The 25,777-nt window shown below is 33.4% G+C and overlaps 1 protein-coding gene across 2 annotated transcripts in view; it reads right to left on the reverse strand.

The window, feature by feature from the left end:
• The window catches only part of LOC118204233 (dnaJ homolog subfamily C member 2), a 183,664-nt gene that overhangs the window by 109,311 nt on the left and 48,576 nt on the right, over positions 1 to 25,777 (reverse strand). For both annotated transcript variants that reach the window (XM_085825279.1, XM_085825278.1), the window contains 2 exons: positions 4,911 to 4,976; positions 4,705 to 4,796 (listed from right to left, as the gene is read on the reverse strand). In XM_085825279.1, the coding sequence (XP_085681405.1) occupies positions 4,705 to 4,796; positions 4,911 to 4,976 (158 nt within the window). The remainder of the gene's footprint in view (positions 1 to 4,704; positions 4,797 to 4,910; positions 4,977 to 25,777) is intronic.

Below are 25,777 nucleotides of genomic sequence, written 5' to 3' on the forward strand. Positions count from 1 at the left end.
TATGAAAATTTGCAGCATTGTTGTAAGCAATGAATAATGGTACTTTAATATCATGTATTATTATCATTGGTACGGAATGAATTAGTTTGCTTTTCTTTTTGTAAAATATATTTTCTTTTCAAATCTGCCACCCCCTTCTTTATTGGGGGGAAGTAAACAATGAATTTAATATGGAAAATAATTCCAAAATTCTCACATTCTCTCAAAACTGTTTTTAGTTTCATAAGTGACAAAATAAGTTGTTTCCAAAACAATATTGACCGAATCTAAAATTTTCAATCAGATATTGAGTGTTTCTTAAAGAACTAACATAGTTTGTTATTATATGGGAGTTATTTTTTTTAACTGTTATCTCTTAATCTGCAATATGTGCTCCTAAACATTCGGCATTACAGTTTATTATTTTATGAAAATTATTAATTTACAGAAATATGACCTTCTGTGTGAGATCTAAGTATTTAAATTTAAGAATAATTTGATTTCTAAAAGATCAATTATTGTCGTGGTTTCTGTCATTAAAGCTATGCTAAAAATGTATGGTAGTATATATATTTCTCTCCTTTTTCTGTCTTTGCTATTTTTTCTGTATGATAAATCAAAAATTTTATGTATTTCTAAAACAAAAATTTATGAATATTTTACTAATTTTTAGTGTAAATAGTAGAAAAAAGAATTTATAAAAAAACACATAAATTACAATAAAATTTGAAAATGTATTGTATTATTCTTAAAAAATATGAAAATAATTTCATCTAATTATTGTTATACTGTGTTAACTGATATATCTTTAAACGTTAGCTCAGAGAAAACTCTTATTTGAAACAAAAGAGGGAAAAAGGTTTTATCAGCGATTGCATGAAAAATCATCCATTTACTTCTTATATATTGTGTTATAGTGATCTGACAATTGTGTATCTTAGTACGAAATTTTGTGTATAAATAAATTTTTTAATATTCAATTTATATGTGTTGTCTTTATTTCTTTCAAGCTGAATAAGTATAGCATAGATCTTTAATAAAATTGTACTGGAGATTGCATCATTTATTTATTTTAAAATTGCTAACTATTGCTATGTATTTCAGACTATTAAATATATAGCCTTTGTGTGCTTCGCCATATCTCAGTAATCCTGTTGTATGTAATAACAAACGCTACATTTATTAAATTACGTACATATGTAGTACATGGCATTTAACCCTTTGAAGCGCGATATTATTTTTATAATTTTTTTAACTAAAAACTCTAGAAATTGAATATTATGAACCTATAGACAAATAATATATGAATTTAAAAAAATCTACTCTTGCCTATTGTTCTGTGGGTGGTGGTCGCACTGTGAAACCACCGCGCGTCTAGGACTTTAAAACTTACTGATGTAGTAGGAAAAAAAAACTTACCATTTCCCGCGCGCATTTACAATAAATGAAGAAATTTAGGTATTTTAAAAAAATGTATGGAAGAATTGCATTATATATAATTTTTTTACATTATTTTACAAAGTAAATCATCAGAAAAAATTAAAAAATAAACATTTATGTAATTTTTTTCTAGCAGTGAAAATATAAGTACCTACATAATAAGGATAGTTGGATAAATGGATTAAAAAACTCAATAAAATAAGGATAAAAAAGAACTCAGTTTTTTTTTTTTTTTTTTTTTTTTTTTTTTTTAAATTTCAAAGAACAATTTTTTTTGTGTGTGACAAAGCATGTTTTGTCTCTTTGGTACATACATAGACCTACATTGCACGTTTCGCACATACATCTTGTTCTATGAGGTTTCTTCCTTGTGCTACAAAATGTACACTGCCTGGATTTAAATTTCACTGGTATATGTCCAGCGTTATTTAGTTATCTGGCACATGAAATTTGTGGTTTTTTATGTTAATGGGGGGGGGAAGGTTGGTCTTTTTGGCTTTGTACGGATTGTTCGTTTCCCATTCATACTTATCTTATTCGTATTTTGTCCCAAAATATTCAGAAAATACTTTTAATTTAAATAAAACTTTTACGCAATTTCTATTTTTAATTATAGCAAAGTATATTTACATTAAATTTAAACCACAGGAAATAATTTATAAAATCACAATACTAGCTTGGGGAGCAAGTGTGTTGATGTCAGAGAAAAGTATTTGGAAAAGAAAGACCTTTTTACTGGGCAGGTGCATATATTGTTTACTAATAAAATAACTCTGTGGTTTCAAAGCTCTTTATCTATATCCGGGTAAAAATAAACATTCCTATTTGAAAAGCAAGTGAATGCCATTGAGAAACAAACGCCAGTGGTTTCAAGGCGCGACCACCGAGCCTCTAGAGGATTGTAAGCATTGTAACACAATGCTCTAGTGGCACAGTGGTCGCGCCCTGAAACCACATAGCAAATGCCATACATATAGAGGTTTTTTTTTTTTTTTTTAAATTTTTTATTTTATATATATATATATATATATATATATATATATATGCAGTTTAATTACTGCAATTTTTTATTGTTTATGATAGAAATTATGATGTGCGATGACTAACTTTTGAAATTTAAAGTTTTTTATATTAATAAAAGGAAGTTATTTTGTCTCATCGAAAACGAATTTTAAAAGGCATCCGATCTGAAGTATTAATACCTAAAACATATATGATTCTACAGTCATTTTGTGTTATTTAGATGTAAAAGATGAATAATCAATTCCTTTTCCCTCAAAAATTTCGGAAAAAAGAGAAAAAAAATTTGGAAAATGGTGGTTTCAGGGTGCGACAACCGCGCGCCAAAGAGTTAAAATTAAAGCATATTTTAAAACCATAATTAAATGAAGTATTAAGTTAATAGTAACCATTTATGAAATATTTAAGTATTAATATGAATAATTATGAAACGTAAAAAGTGGATGTAAAATAAAAAAATCTGGAATTTTGATTAAAAAAAAAGGTAGGCAGTCTAATTATAATTAGGCCTAAAGGAGTACACAAGTAAAATTTTGTGAAGATAGCACTTATCGTTTTGATTCTGTGGGTGTGCCTGAAGCGGGCACACTGATTGAATAGAGCTTCGAAAAGTGTGCTAATACGAGCATTGCTGGTAAGGGCGTAAAAGAGCAAGAGTTTTTGCCTACAATTAAAAGACACTAGTTTCTGAATACTGTAGAAGATTTAGCATTACCTAGGGTGTGCCACGGGGAGACATGCTACTCTACACCCCCTAAAAGGCTCTTTTTGGGTTATATGATGATTATGTGCGTATGAATGGGGGAAAAAATGTAATTTGAGTATATCATTTTTACATTATTTACAGTCTACTTTTCATGGTGGTACTTTTCGAAGAAAATGACACCACCTTTGAAAGAGCACAACCCAATATTGTATGTTTTGCACATGTACCGGAATCTGCATCAGATTTACTATCTGAAGCAATTCATGTAGCACTTTCAGTGCTCCAGAAATGGTCAGCCCTCTTCGATCCGCTTGTAAAATAATTAAAAATCTGAAAAAATAAACTAATATTATACCTACATTTAGAAATTATAAACTGTAAAATAAAATTAAATAAACGTCTACAACTCAAAACTACTAAACGTAGCACTAGCGAAACTTTGAACGAAAGTGAAAAAGAACTGCTCTAGTGAAAAACCAAACAGCTAACTGATAAAATTACCCTTAACCTTCAGAAAATCACCCCAACAAATTGTTAGTTAATAACCAAACGTCCCCTTCAAAAAAAAAAAAAAAAAGAGATAGAAAAGAAGAGAGAAAAACAGGAAATAAAACACAGATGTAGACCCACCCTTCTGTTGTCCATGAACTGACCGATGAGATGCGGAGAAACAAAAAATGCAGTCTCTCGTCCTAGTGGTCTAGGTGTGCCTGATCTAGACGTACCTTGGTTTTGCCGTTCGATTTTAGGCACAATTTCAAGGTAAAAATTTAAAACTAATATAGAATAAGGCAATTAGCATACAGCCAAAAAAAAAATTGTTCGAAAAGAAATTTGTTTTTGAACAATTGCTTTTATATCCTAAAAAAAATTTGGAAGATTTCTTTGAAAAATAAGGGTCTTAAAAAACTAAACATGGCTAAAATATATGGACTGGTTTGTGTTGAGCTGCCATTTACAATAAATAAAGAAGGTTCAGAGTAACCTATAGTAACCTCTAAATTCTTTTTCATTCAATTTTTCTGCACTTACAGAAGGAAATTTTTAGGTGCCACAAAGGGTTAAAGTAGGATCGATTCTCCACCTTGACTACACCCTGCACATTAGCTTCACTGCATACTGACTTGGATTCGAAAGTTGCCTGAGGGCGAGCCAACTGGTTTCCATTGTGTCTATGAGAGCTTGCCTTCTTTTCCCCTATAGATTCTTTGTACGAATCTCTGGATTCTCAAGGTTACTGGAGCGCAAAGATGCTGAAAACTTGCTTTGCCTTTCTAAAAGACAATCTGACTGGCTCTACAAAAATTGGCTCTAAGCCAGCTGTCCTAATGGCACTTAAGCAATACATAATTTGCCAAGAAAGTTAACGCTTCCAATGTTGGCGCGAAGATCACTTTTTTGGGAATCACTATATAAAATTCCCTGACTTTTCCTGATTATTCAGGTAGTGTGGCATCTCTGCATTTATCTAATGATAGCATTTCAAGATACAATGAACAATACAAAATGCAGCACATTTAAATAATAAAAATTATTTTTTCAACAAAATCATCACTCACCTACCAACTGCCGTATTCTGGCCATTTCATCCTTTTTGCGCTTTTGCCTAGCTATCTTGTTCTGTTTTTCTATCCATTTCCTTTCTTCTCGGCTAAAATTTTAAAACTTTAAATTACTTAAGACAATTTTTAAAATGCATGTAAAAATCTAAGTTCTGCCTTCAAGTTAGCATGGGAATACTATGAAAATGTTTTAAACTAAATACTTTTCGCCTTTTTCCTTTTCTTCTTCATCAAGGTAAGAAAACTCTCTCCATGAATCAAAATCATACCTGAGAAAATAAATAACAGAAATAAGCTGACAGAATATACAAATTTTAAAATATTAAAATAAGTTAATATACATTTAAAGAGACCAGTTTGATACCAAAAATAAAACTACATTTCTATTTTTATCAAGCTTCTTTCATTTCCCCTTTTAGATAAAATATGCTTTTTTACATACTTAACGTATGCAACTCCTCACTCAGCTATTAGTAACATAATGTCACTGCAAATAGTCATTTTATGTCTGTATATCATGTTCTATAAGTCACAATACATAAAAACTTTTTCAATAATGGGGTGTCCATTGCTAGATATGATAGCTTATTCATACAATGTCATACAATAGCATCACTACGAATAAGCAGGAAAAATGAATATCAATGCAGGAATTCCTCTACCACATTTTCAGTTGCTTATGTGAATAATTTGGCAGCTGTCAGATACAAACCCTGACAAAATAAGAATTGATGCAGCACTAGCTACCACTATCTCGATAACTACCTCGTTCAATTCACACTGCGTCAAATACACGAAAAAATGCAAATGTTTTCAGCAATGTTAAATTAAACCTGCAGTTTTATGCCTTTTATGTAATCTAAAATTAATGCAGTAAAATCTATTTTTTATTTATTCTAAATTTAATAAAATAGTAATTCTTTTCATGAAACTTTATGTATCAATTAGGTTTGAAGCCATTTAATTAGATTTCACACTAATGTTTATGTTTGCTGCTAAGTGGTGACCTATTAATAGGAAAGTATTTTTCCACTATAGTTAAATTAAAATTAGACCAAATAAACAATCACAATTATTTCTAAATATCCGATGATTAATATAAATTTTCAAAAGCATTAGTATTTAATTTTCTTTACTGTTCAAATTTCCTATTTCAGATCCCCCCATACAGGTATTTAATTAACATGAAGCATATAAAAACCATCTATTTAACTCTTCCACATCGAAGTTGCTCTAAATGCCTGACCATTCAGACATCAGCAAGTTGCCCAAACCAATGAGTCCATTTTCACTCTGGTGCTTTGCCCCCCCCCTCACATTAGTGCATGGCTCATTGCTTTCAGGAGTTGTTAACTAACATGCCAATCGTTCTTTTGAAGTAACTAAAAGTAGTTCTGTTATTTGAATGCATCTTATTACAAATCAAGATGCCTGCTGTGTGACATCATTACGTTTAACTATGAACTCACGGGTTAAATGGCTAGAGATCGCTGAAGGAGAAACTTGCATACTGAATTTTACTGGATTAAAACATTTTGCTTAAAACTTTCCACATATCCATTACTATTAAGTATATTTCTTCATTCACATTAAAATTCTACAAAAATGTAATGATCATTTGCATAAATATATCTCAAAGGATTGCATATGAAAAGAAAATCACCTAGTGAACCTGGAAAAGAAATCGCTGAAAATAAGGTAAGCACTTTTTGTTTTACCTTGATTAATTGAATTTGAAATAACAAAATTTTAAGTGGTGCCATAACGTGGGGCCACTAGGTTGAATTTGAATTGAAATTTAAGAGATATTGCTTTAAACAAAAATGGACCTAGAAAAATTAAAAAAGAAACGAGCTGCTATAAGAGCATTAGCCATGAAACTAATAAATAAGGAAGAAACAGAAACTGCTAATGACAGCGACAACTGTGTAGTTAAAGAAACGGCTGCGCAGGTATTTAGTAAAGAAGAACTAATCTCAGCTGATAAAGATATTGAAAGTTTAATTGACATAAAGAGTTTAGAAGACAAAATAATTTCTAATGAAGAGCATAAACATAAAATTATTGTATGGAAATTACGCGCTAAAAGATATTTAGACACTAAGCCATACAGAGCTAGTTCTACTTCATGTGAAACCGTCAAGGATTGCAAAACAAAATTAAACTTCCAAAATTGGATTTAGAAACTTTTTCGAGAAAGATCTGAGCAGTTGGCCTGGGTTTTGGGCACAACTCGAAACAGTTGTACATGAGATCGAAAGTCTATGTACAGTAGATAAACAAAGCCAATTCTTACTTCCGATGCAGAAACTGCAACACGAGGGTTAACAGCAGAAAAATGTGAAATTATTAACTGCTTCCCTTATAAAGTTTTTTGAAAAAAATTGCAAAAAATCATCACATTTTTTTTATTTTATTATTAAATACAAGGAAACGAAACAATACAAAATATGTATATTTTAAGTTGAATTTTTAATTTTTTACAGGTGTAATACCATTTAGTTTTAATATTAATTTACTATTCCGAGTTATCTCGGGCAAATGAAAAAACGTTTAATTTTAGTCTTTGTAATGATAGCTTTTGAAACAAGGGACAACACAAAGCGATACCTGACATTCTACGCACTAGTATCTAGTCTCTTTTCTTACTGGCTTACCTCTGGAATCTCTTTTATGGGAGTACAGAGTACACTGAGTCGTTGGATTTGTTTTTTCAGTAGCAGGAATAATATCTGGAAAATGTTCACCTCTTCATAATCACTATCAGAAAAATCATCGCTTTCAGAAAAATCATCATTGCCATTATTTTAATTTTTTTCAACACAACTATATTTCTTTATACATTACTAATCCACAAGCCGACGTATACTAATTATTAGGAAAAACGTGTGACCGATTCCGCCACAAGAACCGCGAAACCAACAAAACTTGGCAAATTTCCAATCAAAGCTGAATATTTCCTTTCATTTCCTCCAAGCCGAGTAAAACTGTGTTAAAACAAATTGTACTAACAAAATCTGCTTCGCCTGAGTTTTCTCCGAATAATAATTAACTGCAATATAATCAGGCAAGCAGTTAAAAGATCGCTTCGGTCGCAAAGAACTAATAATAAACTCACCATGAATAACTTTTAACTCTAATTCCAGTTATGAAGTCTTTCGATGTGACAGCACTTCGAAAATATACGACCGTTGTGAAATATAAATTAAAGGAATAGAATTGTACAATATTTTGCCAGATTCGTACAATACCTTATTGTATCCGTACAGTCGAAAGTCGTTAATTCGGACATCCATAATCCGGAATGATCTATAATCCTGACCTCAAAGCTACAAACTTTCTGCCAATGCGTCTCGTTGACACATGCGCGCAAGACTTTTATGGCTGCGCATAACACGTTTACGCATGCATGTTTAATGTATAACGGACAGTATAAGCTAAAATTATCTAATTATCTATTTCAGTTAATGTTGCAGATTGCGTTGTTCCTTAAATTTCAAATTGGATCCGGCTTATTATTTTTTGCAGACGGTTAGAGCAATTTTATAAAAGTAAGCTTGAACTTTCGATTATGTCAAATAGAATCTCCGATGCTGGAGCTCCCAAAGGATCTAAAAAGCGAAAGTATGTTTCAATGTCCATCAAACAAAAAGTGGAATTGCTGTAAAAAATGGATAAATGCATATCCTTTGTTTCTCTAACTATTCCAAAATCTGTTTATCAATTTCACGCTGTTCTGCGGCAGGATGGGGGGGTACGCTGCGGCACGCAATGACTTGGAAGTTGATCTGTCAGCACTATCCTTATCTTCAGGGAAGATGTTTTTATTTTATTTGGCTTATAATTCCTTACTAAATGTAGCATTTCATCTCGATGTACTCCATCTTTGATATGATTTAAATCAAGTTCCTCGTCATTATAATTCGCTTCCGATAGTGAAGAAAGTGACACAGAGGTTATTGAAAACGAAAAAATTTCGATTGACAAATTAGTCGGTATTCTTGCACAGCAATTATAGGACTTGAACAGTGGAACTTTGTAACTGAACAAGAAATTATGTCTGTTTATAGAATTAAAGAGAAAATATTATCACATAAAATGAAGCAACTTAAACAACTTGCATTAAAAGAAATGTTTAATAAAGTAAAGAAATAAATATTAAGCTTTTTTTTTTTTTTTTTTTTTTTTTTTTTTTTTTTTTTTTTTTTTTTTTTGTAAATTTTGATACCCTTTAGATCATAATTGTTCTTTATTTCATAAATTACGGTTTCATATTTTTAATTTTATAATTTCTGCATGCCATCTTACCAGATTTAAACTGATGATCTATAATCCGGAATCGCCGAAATCCCGACGTGTCCGGATTAACGACTTTTGACTGTATTAATAAAGGTGATTCAGAATTATTTAGCCCTAGAATTTAATAGGAAATACGAAGATAAGAACCAGATAAAAATTACTTATTGGCTAAATTTTGTAACAGAAGAAGCAGAAAGCAGAGAGTGCACAGAATTTTTAACTAATCCAACCAATTCCAAAATTACTGAAAGAAAATCACGCTCTGAAAACAGCAGCAGTCTGCAAAACGATTTTCAAGGACAACGAAAAATATCAGAATTATTATAATAGTGGTGAAATTCCTTCGGTGGCTGCGTGAAATACATCTCTTTCCAACAGCTGTTTACTCTGTTCTGAAAGTCATATCTCTGAATCATGTCAAAAAACGGTACCAGAAAAAAAGGAAGTGTTAAAGCAAAGTGGGAATTGTTTTGCGTGTCTTAAAAGGTATCATTTAGCTAAGGACCACAAATCAAAACTAAGCTGTTGCATTTGTAATCAACAGCACCGTAAATTGATACATGATGATGAAACAAATAAGTCAGTCAAGAGGCCCATTCAAGAAGTTTCTGTCTATCTCTTCTGTTTCTGATTACGCAACAATAAATAACTATTCTTCTTCAGACACTTAGAGCTTAAATGTGCACGACTCCTGAAGCACAGAAAGTGAAAAGAACCAATCTCACTTTGCGTAATTCAAAGTATCGATATGAAATCAAAATAAAAACTTCAATTAACCCTGTCATTAATGGATCCCATATTCATTCCAATACAAATTAAATAGTTAACTTTATTAAAAATCAGGAACTACAACTTTCTGATGAATGGGGACAAGGAAATAAAACATCAAAAATTTCTTTGCTGATAGGAGTAGATTTTTATAGGAAAACAGTTACGAGCAAGATTCAGACTGTCTAAATCCTTAGTTGCGATTGAAAAAAAAAAAATAGGTTGGACCATTAGTGGAACAGAAAGACTTATGGAATTTCATCGCCTAGAGTAAATGCTATGAAAATTGTGATTTATAATTGTCGATTCCCCTAGCGCATGCACATGATAAGCAAGTTCTCTGCTGCGTAATACTTATACTTAGTAGGCTGTTAGCCAAAGTCAATGGTGAGTAATGCATGTAAGCGAGAAGGGCTAAGCGCCGTGTAATATCATGTTTCTACTCTGCTGTTCAACGTCTTCGTAGTTTAAATAAATGTTTGTTATGTACACAGAAGACGTCATTTTATTCTTCAAAGATTATGGGCCCAGATAGCGCTTAACTGTGCAGTGCAACTAACACTGTTAAATTCTTTCGGCAAGCCAAGCTGTGTCGACTGAAATGAAAATGGCGACGACTAATACAGTGTCAATTGAAAAGCTAAACAAGGACAACTTTGACACGTGGAAGTTGCAAATGGAAGCAATACTGATTAAAAATGATCATTGGGACTATGTAACTGGGAAAATTCCGAAACCAGAACCTGGCGATGAAGAATTTGCTAAATGGAAAACTACTGACCAAAAGGCACGAGCGGATATAATCCTATCCATCTTACCCAGTGAACTTCCACAAGTAAAGAATTGTGTAACATCTCACGAACTGTGGCGTAAATTGCATTCTATTTACGAATCGAAGGGACCAGCTAGAAAGGCCACAATTCTAAAAAAATTGCTTTTTACAAAAATGAGTGATTCTAAACAAATGACTGTTCATCTAAATGATTTTTTCATTCTTGTGGACAAACTGAAAGAAATGGAAATAAACATTGCAGATGATTTGCTTACAATATTGCTTTTATATAGCATACCGGACTCTTATGAAAGCTTTCGAATAGCAATCGAATCTCGTGATGAACTGCCTTCTCCAGAAATGCTGAAAATTAAACTGTTGGAAGAAGCTAACGCTCGCAAAAATAAAGATTCATCGTTTTCTGAACCACAACATGCGTTCTATTCGAAAGATCGGAAGTATACTCAACGACCGATTCCTATGATGACCGATTCCTATGTATGAAGAAAAACCGAAACCAGATAAGTCTGCAAACCGAAGACAGTATCCAGTTAACTAGAGATGCAACTTCTGCCATATCTATGGGCATAGAGCATCGGAATGTATGAAGAAAAATAAAGAAACTAAAAGCAAACGCCTCAGTGAAACTGCGACGTCTGCAGAATATCAGAATTCCTTGGAGCGAGAAAAAGCCGTAGCATGCACTAATAGTAATTCTAAAGACATTTTTTGTCTGGATAGTGGTGCAACATCGCATATGTGTAACAGCAAGGAACTGTTTCAGGAAATTCACGAGGTAGGTGATACTTATGTTAAATTAGCTGCTGATAAAACTGTTAAAGCTATTGGAAAAGGAACTGTTAAATTTAAAGTTCGCATAGGTTCTAAAACTGAAAATATCAAACTCAAAAATGTATTGTGTGTACCTGATTTGAAAAATAATTTAATCTCAGTGTCTAAAGTAACTGAAAATAATCTTTCAGTAATTTTCAAAGAAAAATGTGCTCAAATAATTAATTCTAATAACGAAATAGTAATTTTGGCTAAACGCGAAAATGATCTTTATTTTGTCATGCCAATATTTGAATCTGTATCAATTGCTAAAGAAATAGATCAGTGGCATATAAGATTTGGCCATTTAAATGAAAATGATCTTAAAAAACTTCAAATAAATAACATGGTTAGAGGTCTTTCTTTTTCTCAAAATGACTCTCTTTCTACTTGTAAGGTATGCATTCAGGGTAAACAAACCGCAACCCCTCTTCCCAAAGAATCTGAATATAGAAGTACTGAATTGTTGAATCTAATTCATTCTGATTTGTGTGGTCCCATGAGAACTGAATCAATCGGTGGATCATTTTATTTCGCAACATTTATCGATGATGAATCTCGATATGTTCGTGTTTATTTTCTGAAATCTAAGGATGAGGTTAAAGAAGCTTTCAGAAATTTTAAAGCATCCTTTGAAAATAAACTTAACTCTAAAATCAGAATCCTGCGAAGCGATAACGGGCTAGAATATTTAGGGAAAGACTTTAATAAATTTCTTCATGATGCGGGAATAAAACACGAAATGAGCACTCCTTACACGCCAGCCCAGAATGGCGTCGCCGAAAGATTAAATCGCACTTTAGTTTCAATGGCGCGATGTTTGTTATTGCAATCCAATTTGCCTCAGAAATTCTGGGCCGAAGCCGTCAATACGGCTGCTTACATTCGAAATCGCTGCCCAACACGAGGTTTAAAACACGAAATAAAAACACCTTACGAAGTGATGTTTGGCAGAGTACCTGCTGTCTCTCACTTCAGAACCTTTGGCCAAAAAGCATTTTCGCTAAATAAAAGGCCAGGAATAGGCAAATTTGATATTCGATCTAAAGAATGTATTTTTATTGGCTATTCTGATGAATCAAAAGCGTATAGACTTTGGGATCCCGAGGCATGTAAAGTGATAATAAGCAGAGACGTAAAATTTATTAATGAGTTTGAAAACTGCTGTAGTTATGACTCAGAGGAAGAAATAAATCTGCCTTTCGCTCCGGAGGAAAAAATTATAAATAAAACATGTTGTGATGAATCATCACCTCTGGACAGTAGTGAGTCGCCACTTCACTCTGAAGCTGAAAAGGAAAGCGGAAGTGATTTAGATAGCGAATCAATGCTTCCTATCCTGATTAAAAGGGGGCCTGGTCGACCCAAGAAAATAAAAACAGGTTTGCCAGGAAGGCCTAAAAAGGAATATCATTATACAGTTATAAATAAAAGTGAACAAACTCAAAATGTTGTTGAGGAAAGCATTAATCCTACGGTGCAAGAAGCATTAAATGGACCATATGCTGAAAATTGGCATAATGCCATGCTGTTAGAATATAACTCGCTTGTTCAAGAAAAGGCTTGGGAATTAGTAAAAAGACCTGAAAACAAGAAAGTTATTGGTAGCAAATGGGTTCTTAAATTAAAATATAATCACGACGGCACTATCGAAAAATACAAAGCTAGGCTAGTTGCTAAAGGATGCGCTCAAATCCCTGGTCTCGATTTCACTGAAAACTTTTCCCCTGTTGCTAGATTAAGTTCCATAAGAACAGTTTTAGCCTACGCAGTAGAACACAATCTCAAAGGTTACCAATTAGATTTTGTAATGGCCTATGTAAATGGAAATTTAGATGAAGAAATCTACATGGAAATTCCCGAAGGTTTTCGCGATGAAACTAATTCAGATAAAGTGTGTCTTTTAAAGAGATCATTATACGGTCTTAAACAGTCAGGACGTCAGTGGTACAAAAAGTTGGATGAAAAATTTAAATCTATGAAATTTAAATCTCTTAATTCAGATAATTGTGTTTATATTAAAAAGACGCCTAACAGTGAAACTATTATAATCGTTTATGTAGACGATCTTATTGTTTTTACCGATTCTCAGCAAACGTATGAAACAATTCGCGATAGTTTAGCTTCTGCTTTCAAAATGAAAGACTTGGGAAAATTACATTATTGCTTAGGAATAGAATTTTACCAAAATGAGAATTCAATTACAATTTCTCAAAAGAAATACGTTGATGATATTTTAAATCGGTATAACATGCAAAATGCTAAATCTGTGTCTTCACCTATAGATAACAGCAAAAAATTATCAAAAGAGATGAGTCCTAAAAACGAAAACGAAATCGCTGACATGAAAAATGTTCCATTTAGAAATCTGATCGGATCATTAATGTACCTTTCAGTAGCTACTAGGCCAGATATCACATATGCCGTGAATTTCTTAAGTCAATTTAACAACAATCCTGGAAAAGAACATTGGCATGCTGCGAAAAGAATACTTTGATATCTAAAGGGAACCCAAGATCAAGGACTAATTTATACGAAAACAGGAAAACCACTCATCGCCTTTGTGGATGCAGATTGGGCATCAAATGTCGATGATAGAAAATTCTACACCGGTTTTGTATATATATTAAATGGTTCAGCTATAACCTGGGAATCACGAAAACAATGCAGTGTAGCTCTATCTTCAACGGAGGCGGAATATATGGCTCTGTCTGAGGCCGCCAAAGAAACTGTCTACCTACGTCGTTTCCTGAAGGAGCTGGGTTACAACATAGAACACCCAACAACAATATACTGCGACAATCAAGGAGCTCAGAAAATTACAAAGAACTCTGTGTTTCACTCCCGTACAAAGCACATAGACATTCACCATCATTTTGTGCGTGAAGTGTATGAACGCGGTGAATTAGATGTGAAGTACATACCTACCAGTGAAATGGGAGCTGATGTGTTAACCAAACCCCTGACTCCTGTTAAACATCAAAACTGTTGTACAATTGTAGGATTGAATACTGTTTAATATGTATTTTGTTTTATTTTTCAGGAATAGGAGAATCAACGTCGAAAGGGGGTATGTTGGCAACCGACGTCGATTCCCCTAGTGCATGCGCACGATAAGCAAGTTCTCTGCTGCGTAATACTTATACTTAGTAGGCTGTTAACCAAAGTCAATGGTGAGTAATGCATGTAAGCGAGAAGGGCTAAGTGCTGTGTAATATCATGTTTCTACTCTGCTGTTCAACGTCTTCGTAGTTTAAATAAATGTTTGTTATGTACACAGAAGACGTCATTTTATTCTTCAATAATAATGAAGATACACAGAACAAATCAACTTCTAATTTGCTTAGGAAACCCTGGGAGCTCGAATGTATAGGGATAAATTATGATTGTGATAAAAAACTCGAATTAGAAAATAATTTAGTTTTCGAGAATTTTAAAAAGTCGGTGAAATTTGAAAACAATTGTTACATTGTTTGCTTTTCATGGAATCATAATCTAAATGAACTTGGAGCTAATTTTGAGACTGCTAAAATTAGATTTAAGAGCTTAACTCATAGATTTCAGAATAACCAGCAATTCTAGGACAGATATCATGAATTGATAATTATATAAAAGATAGAATTCCCAAAGAGATTAACACTGAAAAACACCAAAAACATATTTCATGCTACATGAAGTTGTTATAAGAGAAAATACAGAAACTACAAAACTCTGTATGGTTTTCTTTGTCACAAACAGAGAATTGTTTGTCATTAAATGAATTAGTCAAAAGAATGAATGAATGAATTAGTCACATTCAAGTCTAAAGATTTGTCCAGACATACAGACATTGCTCCTTAAATTCTGCCAAAATCAAATTGCATTTACAGCTGACATTGAGCAAGCATTCTTGCTGATGAAGACAGAAACACAGTAAAGGATGGAATGATGGTAAATTAAATGGAACCAAATAAAGGCTCTTCTTATGACAAGGGTAACTTTTGGAGCAATAAGTACTCTGTTTCTTCTTAGAGCAACTCTTAATGTACACTGCCCACCCACACACAAACACAGGAAGAAAAAAAAAAAAAAAAAAAAGCAGTTCTATATCTCTTCTACTGGGCCTATTGACAAAATTCAAATTGTGTTTTTCATGTCTCGAAAGCGCAACTTAGGATATATATTAGATTTATATACAGCATTGTTCTAATATAAATATTTTGACACAAAATCAGATTTTTTCAGAAACAACATACCTATTTTTTTCCATATTTCGATTCAATGACTCAAATTGTGCCTGGAGATTAAATTTTGTAAAACTTAGTGCGAAGTTTATGCAGAAATTCAAAAATTTTTCTTGGCACAATTTTTTTACAATAATTCACTTGGTGAATTTCTTAACATATGGCAAACAATTTTCCTTTCCCCTCTATTATGCCGGAGCAGAAAAAAAAGGCACCTCATTGATACCTTTTTACATTATGCATGAACAGAAAAAAGTCACATCTTTCCTACTTTCAAATAATTTTAGCAAAGTGTCTAAACCCCATTTGATGTTTTATTACTTTCAACAAATATGTGAAATTTGAAAATGTGCCAATATATAAATTCATGTATATTTCCAAAAAGTTTGAATAAAATTTTTTCAGGTATGCTTAGAAATATGTCTACTTTAAGATGATAGTAAAATTTTATAGATTATAATTCAAATTTTTTTTAAAAAAATTTATAAAAATTATTTTTAAATACAAATTTAAAAAATAAATCATAAAAAATGAGTGAATTCCAATTGGAATGAACCTGAATTTCGAAATGTGAAAAGAAGAATCAAATAAATTTAATAAAAACAAAAGAGATTAATAAATATATACCAAACTCAATTTACATTGAGGAGCTAAAATTTTGAGGACTAATTTTTTAAAAACTACTCATGCGATTTTTTACAAAACTTGGTAGTTTGGCATAATTTCAGTCATAGACTTGAAATATGGGAGAAAAAGTGGTAAGTTATTTTAGAATACGTCCGATTTTGTGTCAAAATTGACAAATTAGAATGCTATATACATTACTAATTACAATGCTATATATAAATCTACTACAAACAATAAGTCGTGCTTTAAAGTCATGAAAAACGCAATTTGAATTTCGTCAATTGGCGCAGTAAAACGGGAGATAAAGAACTGCCCCCCCTTTTTTTGTGCAGTGTACATGCTGAGAAATACATGTAATAGTATCTGTATATATTTTTCATGCTAACTGAAAATATGTATGTTGACGACTTAACTGCTGGAGCAGATGAAGAATCAGAACCATTGAAAGAAACGGAACATATTAAATGCATCCTGAAAGAATTTTCTAAAACCTATGGAATGAAGAAGATTTTGCTTGACTTGTTCTAAAGTACTAAAGATTTAGTAAAACATGCCAAAAGGATACAAAAACATACCAACTAAAAGAGAAATCTTACGATTTATGGGACGTCTGTTTGATCCATTGGGATTTTTAAATCTGTACACAATTCGAGCTAGGGTTTTATTGCAAAATTTATGGGAATAAAATCCTAGCTGAAACACAAAAAAAACCTCATAAAGAATTGGCAAAGCTGGTGTGATAAATTATCTTATATTTCTAGTTTGAAATAGAAAGCCATCAATTTGTAGGCGCTGATAAAAGGGACATGAAGATGTTTTACAGATGCACTGTTTCACAGATGATAAGGACTATGAGGCTGTTCTGTATTTTCGTTATTTGAAAAGTGGAGTCTTTCACGCAATCTTCATTACATCAAAATCATGAGTAGCACCTTTGAAAAATTTATCACTTTCCAAATTGAAATTGATGGGTGCTTTGATAGACTTCCACTTGTCAAAATACATTCAAAAGAAACTTCAGGACATTGGACATTACAAAGTGATGTGAAAAGATGGAACAGATTCATGCAAAACAGAGTGAAGGAAATACAAAAGAATTCAAATGTGCTGAACTGGAGCTATAACCCTGGTGAAGATAATCACGCTGACTTGCAAACTAGAGGTGAGTGAGTGCACCGCTATGATGGCTTCCGACCACGGACATGAACCAAACGGAATTATATTCCATCACGGCGGGGAAGACTCTAGAGTAACAAGGTTGAATATTATATACTAATAACAGTTTTTACATATTGTTAACTGCAAGGCACTAAGCGTTATTCTGGTTATCTGCTTTAAGTTCTGAACTTTTGAAACATTATAATATTATCCACGGTTGTTTCTGCTTAGGCAGTGTCCTGAGATTTTCTCTATTTTATCAAGGGCTATTCTGTTTTTGAGTGTGTTAGTCGTCCACATTGCCCAGGCACAGTCCGCTAGTTTCTTCAAGTGCCAGGTTCTTGTATGTACACGATGGAAGTAATAATGGTCCGTGTTGCCTTCCTCTCCGCATTCGCAGAAAGGAGTATCCCTGTTTTTTCTGAAGTCTGAATCTGTTCAGGTATACTGGGAATGGTCCATGACCTGTCAAGAACTGTGTTAGGCTAGCACAGTGGGTCTTTATTTCCATGTTAACTTTTGGCAGTAAGCGAAAGGTCCTTCGTCCTACCTCTGCCTCTGTCCATCTACTTTGCCAATTTTGTAGCAGACTTGTCAAAGTTGTTCGCTTAATATGAGACCAAGGAAGTTTAGTTGGTCTTTCTAATATATCCGTGCAGTTGGCTGCCTTCTTGGCCAGTAGGTCAGCGGCTTCATTGCCTTGAATCCCTGTGTGAGCGGGAACCCATTTTAAAGTGGGTCTTTGCGAAATAGGCATCATCAGAAGCTGTTTCTGAATTCTGTATACCAATGGACTCCGGCTGTTTTGACTTGCGATAGCCGCCAGACTTGATGCCGAATCACTGAGTATGGAGAATTTCTCCTGTTGACATGTGTTCGCATATCTAATTGCAGCACTGATAGCTAGAAGCTCTGTTTGGTATACGAGTTGTTCGAGCCTAATTTCCTTTTCTACTCGAATGTTACAACTCCATTTTCTAGTCTACAGAAGGCGCTGCCCGTGCCGTTCTCAGTTTTGGAGCCATCTGTGAAACGGTTATTACTGTACCTCTGAATTGGTTGGTCGTTTATACTGATACCGTCAGAGAGATTAAAAGCTGCTGGATGAAAGTTATTGCAGTTGTTTTGCTCCTCGTAGTCCGAGTGGTAATAACTATGACCCCAGAGTGTTGAAGTTTGACCCAGCCTGGTAACCCTTACGATAGCTGCCTCCGTTTCTATTATCAAATCTAGGGGAGGAATTCCTGCTAGCTGTTGTAGGGCTAGTGTTGATGTGGTACGGTAAGCCCTGCATACTTGAAGTAGCTGCTGTCTCTGAATAGAGAGCAGGGATCTTTTCATATGAGAGGTAAGTTTGCCACCCCAGATTGCTGCTCCATAAGTTATTACTCTTTCTGTAATGGTTCTATGCCAAATTTTTAGTAGCTTAGATGAGATACCCCATTTATGTGAAGTCATGCGTCTCATGTTGTTGCTTAGGATGCTAATTCGAGTCTTAAGATTCCTGACATGTGGCATCCAAGAAAGTCTGTTGTCGAGTAATAGCCCAAGATATTTCAATTGTGGGAAACATTTTACCGGTATCCCATGGAGTTTAATGCGTCTTAGCTGCCTGCTGCATCCTATGAGCAAAGCTTTAGTTTTCTCTGCCGAAATTTGAAGCTTATGTGCTCTGGCCCATTGGGAGAACAGATCAAGACAGTATTGAGATCTCATTTCGAGGTTACTCCTTCCTGCCACAATTAGCATAAAATCGTCCGCATAGGCTATGATTCGAGCGTATTTTACGCTCTCAAACTGACGAAATGCCGAGTTTGCCACCATATTCCACAGTGTTGGTCCAAGGCATGACCCCTGTGGGCATCCTCTAAAGACATTTTTGACATAAATGCTGCTGTCTGATGTTACTTGTACACTTCGATCTTGAAGGTACGAGCAAAGGATGGTAATAATGGCTGTTGGGCAGGCCATGTTGTGCAGCAAATTTATTACGTCTGGCCACCAAAGGGAGTCAAAGGCTCCCTTGATGTCAATGGCTATTGCCAGTGAGTGCAAATTATTATCCTTGTTATGTTTGATAGTGGCCATGCACACTAGGGCTATCTGCCTAAGGGGATGGATGCCTTCGTGGAGGACTTTCTAAGGGAAACTGGCTCGTATACACGTTACACATGGAGAAAACCACAAAAACACCCATGCAGCCAGCCCGTTCGCGGGATTCGAACCTCGGACCGAACTACCAGTGTTCAGCGACTTTACCGCTCGGCCGCTGGTGGGCCAAAAAGAACATTGAAGATTCCAACAAGAAACTGAGGAAATCATAGAAGGAAGTGTTTGTAAATTCATGCATCACAGAACCTACTGAAGATTTATTTAAAAATTTAGTTCAAAATTACAGCAATTTGCAAAATTACTGCATGCTGCTTGAGGTTCATTAGCATTGTTAGAAATATCTTAAAATTATCTGTATGTCTGAAAATTACTGAATTGGAAATGGCTGAAACTTACTTAATCAAATGTTTTCAGGAGCGAAATTTTTCAAATGAAATCCGGGCATTAAAGAACAAGTAATTAAATTACGAATCAAAACCGTCTCTAAATCCATTTCTAGACGTAAATGGTGTAATTCGTGTTTGTGGAAGATTATAAAATTCAAATTTGGATTACAAACAAACACATCCAATCGTGTTATTCTTCACAGTCATCAGTTTGCAGGGCACGGAGGAATAGAACACACTTTAAATCAAATAAGAGACAAATTTTTTTACTGAAGGAAAATTAAAGGTGTTCTGTACAATTGCAATGTCTGCAAATTATTTCATAAGAAACCTGCGATGGAACATCTTCCACCAGACAGATTCCCATTTGGGATAGACTAAGCTGGCCCAGTGTACATTAAAAATGGAAGAGAATTATCTAAGACATATGTTTTACTGTTTGCCTGTGCTGTAACTAGAGCCATGCATTTAGAACTTACAGCAGAGCTTTTCACAGAAAATTTTTGCTTGCATTTAGATGGTTCGTACCGAGAAGAGGGTTGTGCCAAACAGTACATACAGATATCGCCAAAGCATTTAAAAAAGCAAAAAAAGAATTAGATTTACTGATAAAGGTGATTTTTAAAAAATAAAATGAGTGTGATGACGATGCATGTGCAGTTTAGCTGAATGGCATGCAATGCCTTCTCTTTCTCATGTGACTTACATTAGAAAAGAAGAGAAGAGACTGATAGTAACAAAAGCAACCCGCTGTATGCCAGCATAATAATAAACGTAGTTCTATTTCTATTTTTGTGTTAACTATGTGTTTTGTTCTTGTGTTAATGAAGTGTTCATGCTGTTAAATGTCTGTTATATATAATGCCCACATTACGTTCACGTCTACATTAAAAAGTAAATATATATCCAGAAGCAATGCAGAAGAATATGTATGACAGTAGAGCAAAGGAGGATATAAGTGATTCTTTAAAATTCACAAGTAAACACGTGAGTCTACAGAAAGGTAAGAAATACTTTGTTCAATTCATTTTGTTGTAAAGTGAAATTCAAGGTTAGCAAAATGGCTGAAAAGCTAACAAAATGTAAGAAAGAATGGAAAGTTATTTGTTCAGCCATTACCAAAGTAACAAGTTCTATTGAATACTTAATTAATTGCAACCGGTAACATTGAAGACCTAAAAAAAGCATTGGAAATTTTAAAAGTAAAAGCTATTTTTTTGAAAGCGTTAGATGAAAAAATTAAAACTTTAACTGGTGTTAATGGCATTGAAACTGAAGTCGAAAGTAACTTGGAATACGAAGAAAAGATTGCAAAATGGAGTTTCAGAGGCACAAAATTATACAAAGAAAAAGAAAATGTTTATAATTCACTAGTTTCTAATGGTTCTCCTCATGACAGTAATTATTTACCTACTATTTCTGGTTTGAATAAAAGTTCTGATTGCAATGTTAAATTGCCAAAAATTATGATTGATATATTTTATGGAAACGCTGAACTAGGGCAGACGTTTTACAACACTTTCGACATGGCAAAAAATCAAAACAAAAAACTATCCAAAGTCAATAAATGTAATTACTTGCTTAGTCTGTTAGGCGGTGCAGCTTTAAAAGCATTAGAAGGATTTTCACTATCGCCACAAAACTACAATAAAGTGCTTAAAATTCTTAAAGAGAGATATGGCCAAAAAGACCTCCTTATTAATTCGTACATGCATAAACTATTAAATTTATGACCTGCCCAAAGCTTGAATGATATTCATGCTTTGAGAGAATTATATGACAGTACAAGTAAGGTTGCTAAATTCGATAGGAATCAAAAGTGAATCATAAAGAAGTTTACTGCATCCTTTATTAAGGAAATGTATTCCTCAAGCTTTAAATCTTGATTTTGCTTGTCAGAAAGCAGATGAAGAAAGCTTTAATGTTGGAGACCTCATGAAATTTCTAAAACAGGAAATCGGAAATGACGAGCGAACTTCATAAAATTTACCTTATTGTAAGAGTTACACGAATTCTTGACCCAATGAAAAGCGAAACAATTTCCACACTCGTAATTCACCAACACGTTTGGCACCTACCCCTAATGTAAGTAAAATCGCAGCTGTTCGAACTTTTCCTTGCTTACTTTATGGAAGCGAAAATCATGGTTTGGAAAAATGCGTTATGTCACCGGAAAGAAGGGAAAGGAGTTTAATCGGTGCTTTGTTTCGAAAGGAACTGCAGAACAAAAAATTACTTTCCTCAATTAAAATGCTCAAAATGTAATTCTAAGTATCATAATATATTGTTGCATGAAGATAAGGAAAAGGTTAATAAAGAAGAAATTAAATAATTCTAACACCGTAACAGCAAAGATTTTGTCTGAAAATTTTAGTGTGAATCAAGAAGTTAGGGAATTAATCGATGACTTGCCAACTGTTAAACTTATTTGTGATGGTAAATTAATTAATGCAGTAGCAGATACAGGCACACAATTAACCGTTATTAGGGCTGACATTGTACCAGAAAAATAAAGCACGCCGCATGGAAGTGATAGCCTCATGTCAGTTTTTGGACAATCTTTAAAGGCTCCTCTAATTAACCTACCTTTAGTGATGTATTCTGAAGATGATAAATTTATGTCACCTATTTCACAAACTGTGCAATGTTGGATAAGTTATGTATTGATTTACTTTTGTCGTTAAGTGCTTTTAATGAGTTAACTGCAGATGTTAAACAAAAGTTTAATTTTGAATGCAAAAATATAAGCATTATTAATGATAGCTTGGTTGAAATGCCTTTTCATGGAACTGAAAATCTTGACTACTTAACCATGATAGGGAAAACCTAATTAATGAAGAGTGTAATGAAACTGTTAAGAAAATAATAAAATGTTGTGCTCTTGTATATGAAGACACAGGTAAGGATTTCTCCAAAAGTAGCACGAAACAAGATCAATGTGTTTTGCAGCGTTCATAGCCACATTGTAGTTAAAATAATAAGCAGCTATAAGTACTTTTCGACCATATTTTAAGAAAAAAAATAAGCACCTGTCTAATTACATTATACACAACTGCATAACCTTAAAAGAAAAATAAGACTTGTAATTTAAAATATGAGAAATTCAGTATTTATTAATAGAGAATGAGCATTACTCAGCCATAGAAAACAATTACATTCTTTTTTTTTTTTTTTTTTTTTTTTTTTTTTAATTTTAAATAACAATTTACAGAAATAGTTTACAATGAGAGAGAAAAAAAACTAAGCAGAGCTAAATTATGTTACAAGATTTAATGATGAAATTCCACTTCAAAATAAAGATAAATAAATAATAATAAGTCATATTTATTATATTCGCTTGGCACCTAAAAATAAATACAATTTATTTTTCCACTCATATTAATATTTAAATAATTTAACTTAAATCAAAATTCTGAACATTTTTTAAAATTTTCATTCTATAACAGATATTTCAAACAAAGTAATTCAAGTAAAAATAAGTAAAAAAAAAAAGGAGCTTTTCTGAAATCAGAAGACGGGAAATTGCTTTGTGCAGTCATCCTTTAACTGTAAAAGCTTAACTAACCGGCATACTCGGAAATTACTGAATATCTGAAAGTTCGGAATAGTCAAGCGTAACTGGTAAGAGGAACCGGGGGGGGGAGATTGTAGCCGTTCTTTAGATTTTTCAGCTAAATAATGTTTTTGACATTTCGATATGTGCATCATATAAAAAATAGCCCAATGGAACTGAAAAATAATCTGCTTAGCAAGCACAGTAAAACTCTCTTATCTCTGCAAAATATCGCAAATGTTATTGCGCAATACGTGCGCCTTAATTCTTCTGCATGTGATAATACGCAATCGGAATTAACAGCTGCCGATATTTGGAGAATAAATAACTAAATAAAGGAAAATGCCCTTTGCTCCGTCCGGTTTTCACCTAAAATGCGCTCATGTGGCATATTTATCACTAAGCAGGACACTTCGCGCTCCTCAAGATATCCTTGTCATAGTTATGATTAATAAAGAAATTTACCAATCTGGAGTGTTTTTCATTTTAATTTTGAGCAGACTGCATTAAATTTTGGAATAGAATCATTCTTCGCTTGGGTTGATAGACCGCAAAACTTTTAGTCCTATTCAATCCAGTTTGGAAAGTGACCAAAAAAAAAAAAAAAATGTTCATTGCTTGTTTTGCAGCGAACTGTAATGGTTTCAATATTCGAGATTTTGCGGAAAAGGAGGAGAATCCCCAACTACCGTACTGTATAATGCATTGGAAAAAAAAAAGGAAGAAATTATTTTGACCATTCGATTACTTTATTTATGCCATTCCGAATATTATTCCTTAGAAAACGTATCTGTGTTAAAACACACTTACCCATTTTTGAAATTTATCTATACTTTAGCAGTTACTGCAAATATATTATTATAAATATTCATACATATGCTCATAATATAAGCATACCAATCATAATAAAATGCGAACATGAACTGGCCATGTGGAACAAGAATGTAAATTATTAAAATCTTGATAGAAATTCAAATGTGTGTAGTATTTGGGTGGGAGCAAAACAATACGGAACGTACCAGAATTTTCTACCACTTTCGCAATTCTTTGACCAATAGAATGGCGTGCACCTGTCTGTACTCACGCACACCAAAGGTTATGTTAATGCAGAGAAAGGGGCGAAAAGCTATTTCTGGGAGTAAGATTCACCATCTGACGTCCCATATAGGGAAGTAAAGTTGTTTATTTAGTTTCGGCTTTGGTAAGGGGAAAAATGTGCATTCCTTTAAACAAAAGCACTAAAAGCAAAAAATAAGCACTAAAAACAAAAAAATAAGTGCTTTAGAGAAAACGTAAGCACCTACAAGGGTTTTTATATTTTATTTTCAAATATAAGGACTTATAAGCACTTGTAACGACCACTACAAACCCTGGTTTTGGATACAGAACTGTTTTGGGTTCTACAAATGAATGATCCATTTTTAAAAACATGCTGGCAAGATGCTAAAAATGGAAGTACAGTCAAAAGTCGTTAATTCGGACACCCATAATCCGGAATGATCTATAATCCGGACCTCAAAGCTACAAACTTTCTGTGCATGCGTCGCGTTCACGCATGCGCACAGGCGTTTACGAGAGCGCGTAAGACCCTTACGGCTGCGAATATGTTTGTGCGCATGCGCATTTAATGTGTAACGGAGTTATACGCTAAGCTAAAGTTATCTAATTCAGTTAATGTTGCAGATTGCGTTGTTCCTTAATCTTCGAATTGGATCTGGCTTATTATTTTTTGCAGACTGTTAGAGCAATTTTATAAAAGTAAGCTTGAACTTTCGATTATGTCAAATAGAATTTCCGATATATATTTACTACAAAGCGAAAGTATGTTTTGAAATCCGAAATCTGTTTATCAATTTCACGCTGCTCTGCGGCAGAGGGGGGGGGCAGAAACGTCATTATTAGATTATGATAGATTAGAAAGATTATGTCAAATAGAATTTCCAATATATATTTACTAATATGTAATTTGTATCTACAAAGCGAAAGTACGTTTTGAAATCCGAAATCTGTTTATCAATTTCACCGGGCGGATTGGAAGTTGATCTGTCAACACTATCCTTATCTTCAGAGCAGATGTTTTTATTTTATTTGGATTATAATTCCGTACTAAGTTTAGTATTTCATCTTGATGTACTCCGTCTTTGATATGATTTAAATCAAGTTCCTCGTCATTATAATTCGCTTCCGATAGTGAAGAAAGTGACCCAGAGGTTATTGAAAACGAAAACATTTCAATTGACAAATTAGTCGGTATTCTCAACACAGCAATTATAGGACTTGAACAGCGGAACTTTGTAACTAAACAAGAAATTATGTCTGTTTAATAGAATTAAAGAGAAAG

The sequence above is a fragment of the Stegodyphus dumicola genome, chromosome 10, assembly GCF_044657685.1.
Source record: "Stegodyphus dumicola isolate Sdum_Otavi_A_Nest chromosome 10, ASM4465768v1".
Lineage (NCBI taxonomy): Eukaryota > Metazoa > Arthropoda > Arachnida > Araneae > Eresidae > Stegodyphus > Stegodyphus dumicola.